The sequence below is a fragment of the Saccostrea echinata genome, unplaced genomic scaffold (genome assembly GCF_033153115.1).
Source record: "Saccostrea echinata isolate AGI-Se365-2 ecotype Australia unplaced genomic scaffold, CSIRO_AGI_Sech_v1 ptg000023l, whole genome shotgun sequence".
Classification (NCBI taxonomy): domain Eukaryota; kingdom Metazoa; phylum Mollusca; class Bivalvia; order Ostreida; family Ostreidae; genus Saccostrea; species Saccostrea echinata.
In genome coordinates, this window is record NW_026889772.1 from 11624647 (window position 1) to 11638520 (window position 13874).

General features: G+C 35.0%; 2 protein-coding genes across 2 annotated transcripts in view; both read right to left on the reverse strand.

The window, feature by feature from the left end:
• Positions 1-37: 37 nt before the first annotated feature.
• LOC133191470 (uncharacterized) lies at positions 38-1565 on the reverse strand. The gene is made up of 3 exons (XM_061327222.1): positions 1408-1565; positions 682-1034; positions 38-472 (listed from the first exon to the last, which is right to left on the reverse strand). The coding sequence occupies exons 2-3, from the start codon at positions 1028-1030 to the stop codon at positions 282-284; spliced, it is 540 nt and encodes a 179-aa protein (XP_061183206.1). The 5' UTR covers positions 1031-1034; positions 1408-1565; the 3' UTR covers positions 38-281.
• Positions 1566-7295: 5730 nt separating this feature from the next.
• LOC133191196 (uncharacterized) overlaps positions 7296-13874 on the reverse strand; it is a 46132-nt gene continuing 39553 nt past the window's right edge. The window contains exons 15-17 of the mRNA XM_061326927.1: positions 10257-10355; positions 9248-9390; positions 7296-7434 (exon numbers count right to left, since the gene is read on the reverse strand). Coding sequence (XP_061182911.1) covers positions 9295-9390; positions 10257-10355 — 195 coding nt within the window. The 3' untranslated portion in view covers positions 7296-7434; positions 9248-9294. The remainder of the gene's footprint in view (positions 7435-9247; positions 9391-10256; positions 10356-13874) is intronic.

Genomic DNA, 13874 nt, shown 5'->3' on the forward strand with positions numbered 1-13874 from the left:
AAAAATATTTTTGTATTTGTAGCAAAATTATTTACAGTGTAAAAATATCGCTCCAAGCTCTCTTTACGTTTTAATTATTACATTTTTTAAATGACGAATAAAACAAAAATGTGCCTTCAAAAGAAAAAGAATTCATAAAACTTTTATTTGACAAGTTTTAATCTACATTTGAATATAGTTTAGAACTTTACCATATAAAAACTAGATTTACCCCATGCCATATAGCAAGTAAGATATGTTCTAGAGTATTTACTTTTTTATTAATGACTAGGGTAAGTAACTTATCCTGCTTGTGTATTAGAATGATGGTAGTTCACAGGTTCGTTGTTATTCAGAGTAAAATACAAAGTAAAAGCCAGAATATATGTGACTAGTCCTGCAATAACACCACATATGACGAAAATCAGCGCTACCTTGGCGCGCTTCCGGGAAGACGCTTCGTCTCCAAGTTGCCATGCATGATTCGCTTGAACTGTAAAAGGAAAACGTGTAAAATTTTAAGTTTCCTAAATAAATACTTCTTCTCAATGATCGTGTGCTATCTTCTTTAATTCAATTTGAAATTTAGTTTTTAATTTCATTACTGGGCATTAAATTGGTTCAGTGGACATATAATTTCAGAATGTAATTGTATTATTTAGATTATTTAAAACCAGTAAATTGCTAGTAATCAAGATTTACCTCCAAAGTGATACCCTAATAGACCAAAAATAAAATTGCAACATAGCAAGACAAAACATGACGTCACAACGTAGTCTTTTGGCTTTGGTTTCAATGGTCCCTGTCGAACCACAGGTGCGTCTATATTGTAAACTGTGACGTCACTGACGTATGACGGTGGGGGTAAGGCGTCAACAGGTTGGTCACTAATGACATTATTATGAGTTTCACTGTTTTCCTTCGAATTAGGACTCGTGTGATCTGGTGAGTATTTCGCTAGATGTGTGTCAACCTCGAGTTGAATATCCTCGAAGTCATCGTCATCCTCACTTTCAGATTTACTTGTTTTCTTGTCGTCGTTCACATCCATTTCTCTTGAAAGGAATAGGAGTTCATTAATTTAAGTTCTTACAAATCCATCTTTTGTAATATCGATATATAATAGTAGTGTAACCTATTTTTGTGAAATCGATATAGCAGTGTAACCTATTTTTGTGATATCGATATAGCAGTGTAACCTATTGTTGTCGATATAGCAGTGTAACCTATTTTTATAATACATGTACCTAGATTGTATATGAAGTCAAAAAAAAAAATAGATAATACAACAAAAATAAAATAATTCAATAAAATCTTATTAAATTGATACTTTTTAAACGCTCTTTCAATAAACAATATAAAGGATTAAACTGGGGCTAATCATATACATGTATAGTATAACCAATCATCAATATTACATATTCTTACATGTAAGTAGAAAAGTGAGGCCCATTTCAGAGGGAAATTCGCACCATATAAGACATACAGACTCCCCTTTCCCTCTTGTATAGTCCGCTCAATTTATTGTCGACAGTAGATTCTATTCACAAGAAAAGAATTCCATACAGTGTTACATTTGCTCATCAACCCACAGCCCTCTTTTTAAAATGTTCGTATTCATGCTATCAGCAATGTTTACGTTGAATAGATGGCAGGTCAAACAACAAAACACATATTCTTAATCACATCTAAAGGTTGGATAAAATACTAGATTATCATTGAACACAATCCAATCAATACAATACGCACTCGGCCGTACAGTGCGTACATTTTCCATACATTCTCATACATAAACTTGACACTACGTTAGCAGGTTAGATTTGAAAAAACGATGTATATTTCGATTGAACATGACAGGCTAATGACCAAGGTATGAAACAAGATCTGTGCCTTCTATAATTACATCAAGCTACTCCCCGGAACATATAGGAAATAATTCGTTAATATTGAATAAGAAACATTACGATTATTTCCTTATCTATTAGATTATTTCACTTAAACAATGTAAACATGGCCTTACCTCACCCGGCGTGCACATTTACCTGTTTACACCTGAAGCGTCATTTCATACGGGAGGCAACTCGAGATTTAATAAACTATATATATATTGGGTCCACAAGCGTTTGTCCGTAATTTATGATTGTGTGGGTTTTTTGTTTTCTATTCTAAAGATTTAGATATAAAGGCACATAAAAGGCATTACATGTATACATATTTTTTTTTCTGAAGGGTGAGGTTAATTAACAAACAAATGAGAAACAAAAAAGGGTGATTTCGTAGAAACTTGGTAGGGGGTGTGATTTACATTTTCCCAGCTTTATATCAGTTTAAAAAGGATTTTCCTCTTCCTTAACAAGAGACTCGTGTCAGCACTAGGGCTTGATCCCGGTGTGTAATAAAAATAAGAGAAAAAAAAATATAAACACCAATTACTAAATCTTTGGGTTTATCTGGAAATGACAATATTTTACAGTTAATAATTCAATCATATTATATTCATGCTGTCCGTCTCCTAGAAATTTAGCAGTAAAGAAAATAAGGTACAAAGGTCAACTTTGCCCCGTCCTGGGGACAGAATTCTGTTGCTGAGGACTAGTAGCTATGCATTATTTTCTTTCAAACAATTTGCCAGCTCCATTCTATATGATGTAAATTACTAATAATTGATGCCCAACTTAGCCCAACCTGGGCCCCAAAACGCTGAGCCCAGAAGGCATGAATTTTAGGTAGCGGGTTATGTACTCATGAGATGAAGGCAAGCAGTCTGCATGACACGTGTAGATGTTTTAGTTGTTTTTGGCTAACCTGAGCCACATGTTCTGATGAGATCTGTCCGTTGTCTGTCATCGCCGTCGTTGTAAATTCGTAAGAAACATTTCAGTCGGGGGGGGGGGGGGGGGTAACAAAAAAAAAAAGGTCATCAGACGTTATTATTCATGATTATTGAGGGGACTCAAGTGTACAGTAGCTATGCCTGGACCAATTTCAATCAAACTTGGCACAAAGCATCCTTGGATGAAGGGATGGCAATGTTGACTGTTGCTACGCTAGAGGGCGTGGCTTCATCATTCTGCGGGTAATAGTGTTTTTTAACAAATGTTTCACGACGAATCACATCGATCCTATATTTATTTCAATGTAAAACTGAGATCGGGATCCCCTTCAGTGGCCCAACCCTACCCCTTGATCCCATGAATTGAAAAATTTCAAAATTATACTACCCCAGTAAACTTTTTCACGTTTCATCTCTTCTGGTCCAGTGTTCTTAAGAGGAAGATTTTTAAAAGATTTTCCCTATGTTATTTCATTGCAAAACTTTGACCCCTATTGTGACCCCACCCTACCCCTGGGGGCTAGAATCTAAACTACCTCAGGAAGCCTTCATAAGTTTCATCTCTTCTGGCCCATTGGTTCTTGAGAAGATTTTTTTAATGACCCAACCTATTTTAGCCTTTTCTTGATCATCTCCTGTTGGAATAGGATTTGGCCCTTCATTTGAACAATTAAGAATCCTCTTTATTCCAAAATCATGTGAAAAGTTTATAAACAGGCAGACAGAAGGATGCTGGACAAAAAGTGATTAGAAAAGCTCACTTGAGCTTTCAGCTCAGGTGAGCTAAAAATCAAAAAGAGGGTTGTTGTACATTAAAACCAGCAGTCTCTGATGAGACTGTAGCTCTACTGGTCTGTACATATTACAAAGGAAATGTAGCACTTGGATTTGAAACTTTGCAACACGCAGCAATAAATGGAATAATGTATCTTAATGTAGTCTACTTGTGTGCCAAGTTATACTGAAATCAGACTAAAACTGAAGGAGGAGTAGCCTTTTAAAGAAATATCACAGAAATTTCTATTTTTAGTAACCATGGCAACACCGTTCATCGAAATCAAAAACCAATGCATTAAATTATGTATCTTAGTGTAGTCTACTTGTGTGCCAAGTTATATTGAAATCAGACCAAAAACTGTAGGAGGAGGAGTGTTTTAAAGGAATTTCACAGAAATTTCTATTTTTAGTAACCATGGCAACACCGTTCATTGAAATCAAAAACCAATGCACTAAATTATGTATCTTAGTGTAGTCTACTTGTGTGCCAAGTTATATTGAAATCAGACCAAAACTATAGGAGGAGTAGCATTTTAAAAGAATTTCACAGAAATTTCTATTTTTTAGTAACCATGGCAACACCGTTCATCAAAATCAAAAACCAATGCACTAAATTATGTATCTTAGTGTAGTCTACTTGTGTGCCAAGTTATATTGAAATCAGACCAAAACTGTAAGAGAAGCATTTTAAAGGTACTTCACAGAAATTTCTATTTTTAGTAACCATGGCAACACCGTTCATCGAAATCAAAAACCGATGCACTAAAGTATGTATCTTAGTGTAGTCTACTTGTATGCCAAGCTATATTGAAATCAGACCAAAAACTGTAGGAGGAGTAGCATTTTAAAGGAACTTCACAGAAATTTCTATTTTTAGTAACCATGGCAACACCATTCATCGAAATCAAAAACCAATGCACTAAATTATGTATCTTAGTGTAGTCTACTTGTGTGCCAAGTTATATTGAAATCAGACTGTAGGAGGAGGAGTGTTTTAAAGGAATTTCACAGAAATTTCTATTTTTAGTAACCATGGCAACACCGTTCATTGAAATCAAAAACCAATGCACTAAATTATGTATCTTAGTGTAGTCTACTTGTGTGCCAAGTTATATTGAAATCAGACCAAAACTATAGGAGGAGTAGCATTTTAAAAGAATTTCACAGAAATTTCTATTTTTTAGTAACCATGGCAACATCGTTCATCAAAATCAAAAACCGATGCACTAAATTATGTATCTTAGTGTAGTCTACTTGTGTGCCAAGTTATATTGAAATCAGACCAAAACTGTAAGAGGAGTAGCATTTTAAAGGTACTTCACAGAAATTTCTATTTTTAGTAACCATGGCAACACCGTTCATCGAAATCAAAAACTGATGCACTAAAGTATGTATCTTAGTGTAGTCTACTTGTATGCCTAGCTATATTGAAATCAGACCAAAACTGTAGGAGGAGTAGCATTTTAAAGGAACTTCACAGAAATTTCTATTTTTAGTAACCATGGCAACAACGTTCATAGAAATCAAAAACCGATGCACTAAATTATGTATCTCTGTGTAGTCTACTTGTGTGCCAAGTTATATTGAAATCAGACCAAAACTGTAGGAGGAGTAGTGTTTTAAAGGAACTTCACAGAAATTTCTATTTTTAGTAACCATGGCAACACCGTTCATAGAAATCAAAAACCGATGCACTAAATTATGTATCTTAGTGTAGTCTACTTGTGTGCCAAGTTATATTGAAATCAGACAAAAACTGTAGGAGGAGTAGCGTTTTGAAAAATTGTTTACAGACAGACAGACAGACAGACGGACGGACGACGGACACCTTACTATCGCATAAGCTCTTCTGGTCTCTGACCACTAGAGCTAAAAAACCCTTCTTAATAATACGCCACAAAGACAAAACATGTGAAAGCCTCCTTCATAGTCCAAAATTCAAGTTTGTTAAAATCTTGCCCCCCCCCCCCCCCCCCCCCGGGGGTTAGGGAGAGGACACAGCTGGGGATTGAAGTTTTACATCCATTTTGTCTGAATCAAAACCTTTGTACGATTCAATGCTGCTGGTCTGTTTTCATGCTAACCCGTCAGATACTCCATTTATTTCACTCCTGTACAGCAAAATGAGTTTGGAAACTAGGATGAAAATTGATATGGACTATTTATTGCACATTCTCTCACACAGCTTTATTAAAAGCTTAGCAAGGTTGGTTTACATTACTTCATTGTAACTGATTCCTTTTGACTTGGTCCAAGTATATAAGGAGGGGAGGTCAACATTACCGCTACATTGCGAAAAATTTCAACTCATTTCCGCTACATTTCTTCGAAATTTCGGGTGATTATTACCGCTACATTTTATCAATAACACTATTGCCGATTACAACTCATTACCGCTACATATCGAATCAGCCAGCAATGACACGGAATACAAGTTCTAGTCATTATAATTCTTATAAGAGATTTCAAGACAGCAGTACGTCAAGCAAATGGCCTTCAAAGCTCTACCAATTATGTAAAGACTATGTGTTTTATCCATTAACAATGCTTGGTTTTAACACTTTCTAAAAAGTTTTATTGAATAAAATAGATTTTAAATAAAAATTGAAAACAAAAACATTCTGCTCAAAGTCTTTCACCTGCCCGTGGTGAGCAGGGGTAACAGGTCTTATGGATGTACATGCACTTCAAATCAATCTGTACATGCATAGTCCCCTGGCTAATGAAAGAGGAAATGAAGCGGTAATGTATACTTTTAAATGTAGCGGTAACGTAACCTTTTTTGTAGCGGTAATGAATATTTTGAAAATGTAACGGTAATGATACGCACCCATAAGGAGTTTAGTGACATAAAAGGAGGTTTCACTAGTGGGAGTACTATGAACCTTCACTGTCAGGAACAGTCACTCTTGTATGAATATTTCTAATAATGTACAGTAAAACACGCTTATAATCATGATAATGAATTGATGCTTAAGCGAAGTGATTTTCATTCTACAAGGCTATAAAATATATTGGGAAATGAACAGACATAATGAATTACGGTTATACCGAAGCAAAATCATCCGTCCCTGGCACTTCGTTACAAGTGTTTTACTATATCTGTAAGCAGTATCTAAAGGAGTCTTTAAGCTGATAATCATCATGTTAGTGTTGCTTGCTGCAAATGTTGATTGGTTGTTAACAATGAAAAACTGGTTTTACCCAGCAACTGTTGTCTGTATCACTGAATGCTTGTCAGCAATATAAGGCTACCAGGTGTTATTTAGCCAGTACCGGTAATTTTCATAACAGTTTCACTGATAATTGTTAGCAATGGAAGGCTAGCAGAATTTTTGCCAGTAACTTTTATAACAGTTTCACTGATAACTTGTTAGCAATGCAAGGTTAGCAAGGGTTTTAGCCAGAACTTTTTCAACAGTATCATTGATAACATGTATTAAGCATTGCAAGGCTAGCAGGTGTTTCAGCCAGGAACTTTCATCTCAGTATCACTGATAGCTTGTTAGCAAAGTAAGGCTAGCAGGGGTTTTAGCCTGCAATTTTTATTATATAAATATCACTTACAAATGCAATACATTTCAAGTTTCAGAAACCAACTGGCTCACTACATCTCCTGACTTGCAATGAATCATTTGTGGTTTTTCAACCAGATGAACTTAAAACCTTCACCAAGTCTTTCAATATAATCTAAAATAATGAAGCATTTAAAGATTAACATTCATTTAATGAATCTTATGAAATTTTCACAAAGAACTATAATGTCCACTACTGAAGCTTTTTTTTACATAGAATCTGTTTGATGGAATTTGTAAGACATCATATTTTGGCTACAGTCATAAAGTGTAACAAGAGGCCCATGGGCCACATCGCTCACCTGAGTAACTTTGGCCATGCTGTTCATTACCAGACTCCCCCCTTGTAATACCTATTGTGGCCCCACCCTCCCCCCAGGGGCCATGATTTGAACAATTTAGAATCTACACTACCCCAGGATGCTTCCACATAAGTTTCAGTTTTTCTGGTCCAGTGGTTCTTGAGAAGATTTTTAAAGATTTTTCCTATATATTTCAATGTAAAACTTGGGATTCCCCCTATTGTGGCCCCGCCCTATCCCCTGGGTCATGATTTGAACAATTTAGAATCTACACTACCCCAGGATGCTTCCACATAAGTTTCAGCTTTTCTGGCCCAATGGTTCTTGAGAAGAAGATTTTTAAAGATTTTTCCTATATATATTTCAATGTAAAATTTGGATTCCCTATTGTGGGCCCGCCCTACCCCCGGGGGTCATGATTTGAACAATTTAGAATCTACACTACCCCAGGATGCTTCCACGTAAGTTTCAGCTTTTCTGGCCCAGTGGTTCTTGAGAAGAAGTTTTTTAAAGATTTTTCCTATATATTTCAATGTAAAACTTGTATTTCCTATTGTGGCCCCGCCCTACCCCCGGGGGTCATGATTTGAACAATTTATAATCTACACTATCCCAGGATGCTTCCACATAAGTTTCAGCTTTTCTGGCCCAGTGGTTCTTGAGAAGAAGATTTTTAAAGATTTTTCCTATATATTTCAATGAAAAACTTGGATTCCCTATTGTGGCCCCGCCCTACCCCCGGGGGTCATGATTTTTACAATTTAGAATCTACACTATCCCAGGATGCTTCCACATAAGTTTCAGCTTTTCTGGCCCAGTGGTTTCTTGAGAAGAAGATTTTTAAAGATTTTTCCTATATATTTCAATGTAAAACTTGTATTTCCTATTGTGGCCCCGCCCTACCCCCGGGGGTCATGATTTTTACAATTTAGAATCTACACTATCCCAGGATGCTTCCACATAAGTTTCAGCTTTTCTGGCCCAGTGGTTCTTGAGAAGAAGATTTTTAAAGATTTTTCCTATATATTTCAATGTAAAACTTGGATTCCCTATTGTGGCCCCGCCCTACCCCCGGGGGTCATGATTTGAACAATTTAGAATCTACACTACCCCAGGATGCTTCCACATAAGTTTCAGCTTTTCTGGTCCAGTGGTTCTTGAGAAGAAGATTTTTAAAGATTTTTCCTATATATTTCAATGTAAAACTTGGATTCCCTATTGTGGCCCCGCCCTACCCCCGGGGGTCATGATTTGAACAATTTAGAATCTACACTACCCCAGGATGCTTCCACATAAGTTTCAGCTTTTCTGGTCCAGTGGTTCTTGAGAAGAAGATTTTTAAAGATTTTTCCTATATATTTCAATGTAAAACTTGGATTCCCTATTGTGGCCCCGCCCTACCCCCGGGGGTCATGATTTTTACAATTTAGAATCTACACAATCCCAGGATGCTTCCACATAAGTTTCAGCTTTACTGGCCCTGTGGTTCTTGAGAAGAAGATTTTTTAATGACCCCACCCTATTTTTGTCTTCTTTTGATTATCTCCCCTTGTGAGGGGACTTGGCCCTTCATTTTAACAATTTAAATTCCCCTTCACCCAAGGATGCTTTGTACCAAGTTTGGTCAAAATTGGCCCAGTGGTTCTTGAGAAGAAGTCAAAAATGTGAAAAGTTTACAGACGGACGGACAGACAGACGGACAGACAGACTGACAGACGGACGGACGGACGACGGACAAAATGTGATCAGAAAAGCTCACTTGAGCCTTCGGCTCAGGTGAGCTAAAAACAACTGTTTTATATAATCACTATAGGACTGGTTGAAAAGATTATTTTCCAAGTTTGGGAAATTCTTCAGGAAACAACACTAGTCTTCTACATGTGGGACAGGTCATTTCTCTGCCATAAACCCATTGTTTGATACACTGAAAGTAAAGTATACAAGGTATATTAACTTTGGTTAACAACTACACACAAGAATAGGGAAATTTTGGTAGAATTACATGTACTTGTTATATCATATCACATAATTATCACATCTGATGATTTTGTTTTAACAAAATCTTATTCCATCTGGTACTGCCTTAATTCATATTACACAAGTATTATTCAACAATGTACAAGGTACTGAATAACTTGAAATATGTCCATAGGACATGAATGGCCTACCAAGAGTTCATTAGTAATGCAACATAAAAAATTGTATAAGTGTATGAAGTTTGATGAAAATATCTTGAATAATTTCTTTAAAACTGAGTTTTGGACACAATAAATAGTAAGTCATTCATTGGGAAGATCAAGGTAAAAATTGGACAAAGTTGAGAAATTCTCACCAAATTATGTATCAGTACATAAGCTTACATAAAAATATCTTGAATATATTTTTTTAAATGAAGCTTACATAAAAATACCTTGAATAGTTTCTTTCAAACTAAGAAAAATGCTAATTTAAGAAAAGTGAGGTCAAGGTCAAAAGGACCGTCAAGTTCAGAAATGTTATTGCTATTGAATAGCTCTCATCAATATGAATAAGCATACGAGGTTTAATAAAAAATTATCTTGAATAGTTTCTTTGAAAACTGAGCTAAACGCAAAGTGTGACGGAAGGACAGATAGAGGGACGGAAGACAGACATAACAAACTCTACATGCCCTGTCCATATTCATGGTCAGGCATAAAAATCTTTATTTCTTGAATTTTAATTTATATGGCCACAATGTAGTGCAAATTGGACTTTTCAAAAGAAGGCATTTTTTTTTTCAAAAATATAAGAAAGGACTACTTAACATACCCCTGCATGGAAAATATGTCCGCATTCCAAATTCTTGACTTCTTCAGAACTCAGGCCATCATGACAGATCACACATATGTCCTCATCATCCTTTGGTGGCTGTTTAATATAACACAAACAGTAAAACAAAAATATACATATCAAATGGGACCTAGAGTATTAAATAAAAAAGTTATCCAATATCCATATTATAGAAAGTATTGTCAACCAACCATTAGTCAAGTGAGAGAAATATATGCAAGATTCACTTAGCCCATAATATTCACTTGTCATCATAAATTGTTGAATCCTAATGGGAGGATAATATAACATCTTGATTAGAGGTTGAAAACAATTTTTTTTATCTTTGAGTTGCTGATAAAAAGATGTCAATATTTGTTGGTTAGAATCTTTTCATTCAAGATGAGAAAACATGCCTAGATACTTCAAGCTGAGACCTGGTTTTAAGGCAAAGTACAAAATCACAAACCTAAATGAACTAACAACTCAAGGATTTACAGATTAAACATAGCACCACAGTTGATGGAGATTAAAGGAGAATGACGATGTACTAGTTTACCGGTATCTATTTTTGGGGGGGGGGGGGGGGGGGGGGGAGGTTACATTTTAAGAAGTTTATAAAATACAGTGTGCAATTTTCCATTACTGAAAACAATCTTTTAAACAGTTTACATCAGAGGCTATATTAGCATTATTATTGAATCTCCTAAAGCCATTCACTGACAATAGAATATTTAGTTCTGTATTGCAGAGTATTAGCAAGTGAACAGAAAATAAACTTACCAATAGCTCAGTGAAGATCAACTGACCTCACAAAAATTCTTATGTTCATTTTTAATTTCCAGCCAAAAACTGACCATAAAGTTCTTTTCACAAAAATACTCAAGAAATCTGGAGGTACAAAAACTTTGGTAACTCTCATATATTTCCGAAACTGACATACAATTTTTCGTAAGAAAAATTTGTCAGGAGTTTTAGAGCAAAGATCAACTGGTTCAGAAAAGTAGGAGACATAACCCTCTGTACAGGTCAGTATACAGCTTCGGGCCAAAGTAAAAGTGCATAAAATATTATCAGTTTCTAGCAATAGTCAAGCAAGATAAACAAATTGCAGGAATTTATACCATGGATCCAGAATAATCTAGAATGTAGACAGTACACGACACAATCATGAATCATGAAAGTGAAGTATGATTAATGTAAATTAAACACTGTACATTTGAAACATGATCAAAAATATATATTTTTATGGTAAGGATATGCTTCTAAGACAATAATTTAATACTTTGAACCATATGACCTTGTCCAAAATAACCTTGGTACTGTGTCAAGGCATATTTCTGGACACAAGCTACCTTTGTATAAAGTATGAATCTCTGAAGTTTCCTGTTACAAAGTTTCACCCAGACATGAATTTTACTCCTCTTAATTTTGTCAAAGAAGTTATGTACAGTAAAATCCTAAAAGTCATTATCTAAAAATACTAGGTGCACAACTTCAAATGTACAAGAGGTGATCAAAAACTATCTCTATATATACTAAACCACTATTCAGATCAGAATGAAATTTGGCACACAAATAGTCATAAACATGTTCTATAAAAAGCAGATGTTACGTAATGTTTTGCTCCATGTTTGTGATGTCACAATGTGAAAATGACATCAATATGTAGGTGACTTGTAACAAACTAGAAAACTGACCAGTCAGCAAGGGCCCCGCGGAGGGGTAGAAATATAAGGGTGCAGCTTACAGAGAATTTTAATTGATTACAAAAATTTAAAAATATATGAAGAAGAATATGCAATAACAATTGTATTTATAAAATTTCAAGATAATTCCTAAATATGCAACAACCTGTAAAGAGTATCCTCCCTGTATTTACATAAGGCAGTAAAAACATCATATCTATAATAACTCAATTAAATGTATATTTAAACAAGAAAAAAGCATGTGTTTTATAAAATGCCAGCCTTCAGTGAATGCAAAATCACCCAGACTTGACCTTAACTTCAAAACAAACACCAGTTGCAGACAAAGGTTAATTTATCTTAAAGTGACAAATAAAGATAAGCCTGGAAACATTTCTGCCTCAGACAAGATAATTCATCCCAGGGGATTAATTGTACTGCTCTCTCATCCTTTTCTTCCAAGTTTACAATAAGAACTTTTTCAGTAATGATAGAATGAGTTTATTATTGGACTACCTGTTAAAATTAATAGTGTTCTTGAATTTACATACGGTAGCAATAAAAAAAAAGAAATGAATAAATAAATAATATATATATATATATATATATATATATATATATATATATATATTAAAAAAAAAAAAACAAAAACAAAAAAAAAAAAACAACACATATCTTTATGTATATCTTGTTTTTAGAATTCAATAAAATCATAACTCATTGTGTATTTTACCAAAATAAAGTATCAACATTATTTAAATCAACATTTCAGCGAATGTAAACATCATTCAGAATTGACCTTAACTTCAAAACAAATTTCATTTGCAGACAGAGGTATTAATTACTCTCAACTTGACAGAAACATAAAATGCTTTGGATTTTCTTCAAGAGGAAAGTTAATTAATCCCACGGGACTAGTTGCAGCTTTCATAGTTTACAATAGGAACATTCTCAGCAGTTATCTCTCTTTGCCCTGGCATTCATTCTAATGTAAAGTTAAGGAATCTACCCCACCACCCCAGCTCCAAACTGGATGACAGAGAACCAAACTTAGCATCAAAATATGTCTTACTGCCTCTTCAACCAACATACCAAATTTGAACTTAATTGGTCAACTACAAAAAAAGTTATTAGAGAAAAACAGAAAATTTGTGGACGGAAGAATGAGAGACGGACAGACAGACAGAGTGATTACTATGGGGCACCCGCAAATCCTTGCGAGGCCCCAATAAAAATGGCTAACTCAGTCGTACTCGAGCAACGAAAGGCTGTGAAGTTTAACGTATATCTTGGAAATTCCTTTGCAGTAGCATATAATAATTTGTACAAGGTTTATGAAGACAAAAAACTTGCCAGAAGTTCAATCATTAATTGGATTGATTGTTTTAGTGGAGGAAGGGAGATGGTTAAAATTGATGTTTGTTCTGGTGCCCAGTGAAAGTAAGCTGGGGAAGAGATGTATCCTTAGTTGAGCAATTTGTTATGAAAGATTGCCAAGTTACAGTTAGAAATATAGTCGAATATTTTAAGAATATTATAATTATTAAATCCCTAAAGTACCATTTACTTTAGTCTTTAAACACATCAGATATGATAAAAAGAAGGCATCTATACTTTATCCACAATGGAAAAAAGACGCACACAAGACAGAGAAGTCGGGTTGTGATGGTCACCATGCTCATTGTGGGAAAAGATATCATTATCAAACATACCTATTGCCGAGATGTGGCCATTTATGACAAATGGACAATTCTTGTTTTAAAAAATAACTTACATCGTAAGAAATATAAGACTCAGAAAAATCTTTTAGCTTCTCTGAACAGACTGCTAGGGAGCATGTCAAGTGACCGCCTGGATCACGATTCGCGCATGGGCAGAATGGTGGCAGATGTGAATTAAAATTGGAGAGGACTACTTTAAATAATAATAA

Excerpts from the sequence above, each read along its gene's own strand:
- LOC133191470 (XM_061327222.1), bottom strand. The coding sequence starts at position 1,030 with ATGGATGTGAACGACGACAAGAAAACAAGTAAATCTGAAAGTGAGGAT. Across the intron at positions 473-681 it reads ATTAGGGTATCACTTTGGAG|TTCAAGCGAATCATGCATGG; the intron begins GTAAATCTTGAT and ends TTCCTTTTACAG.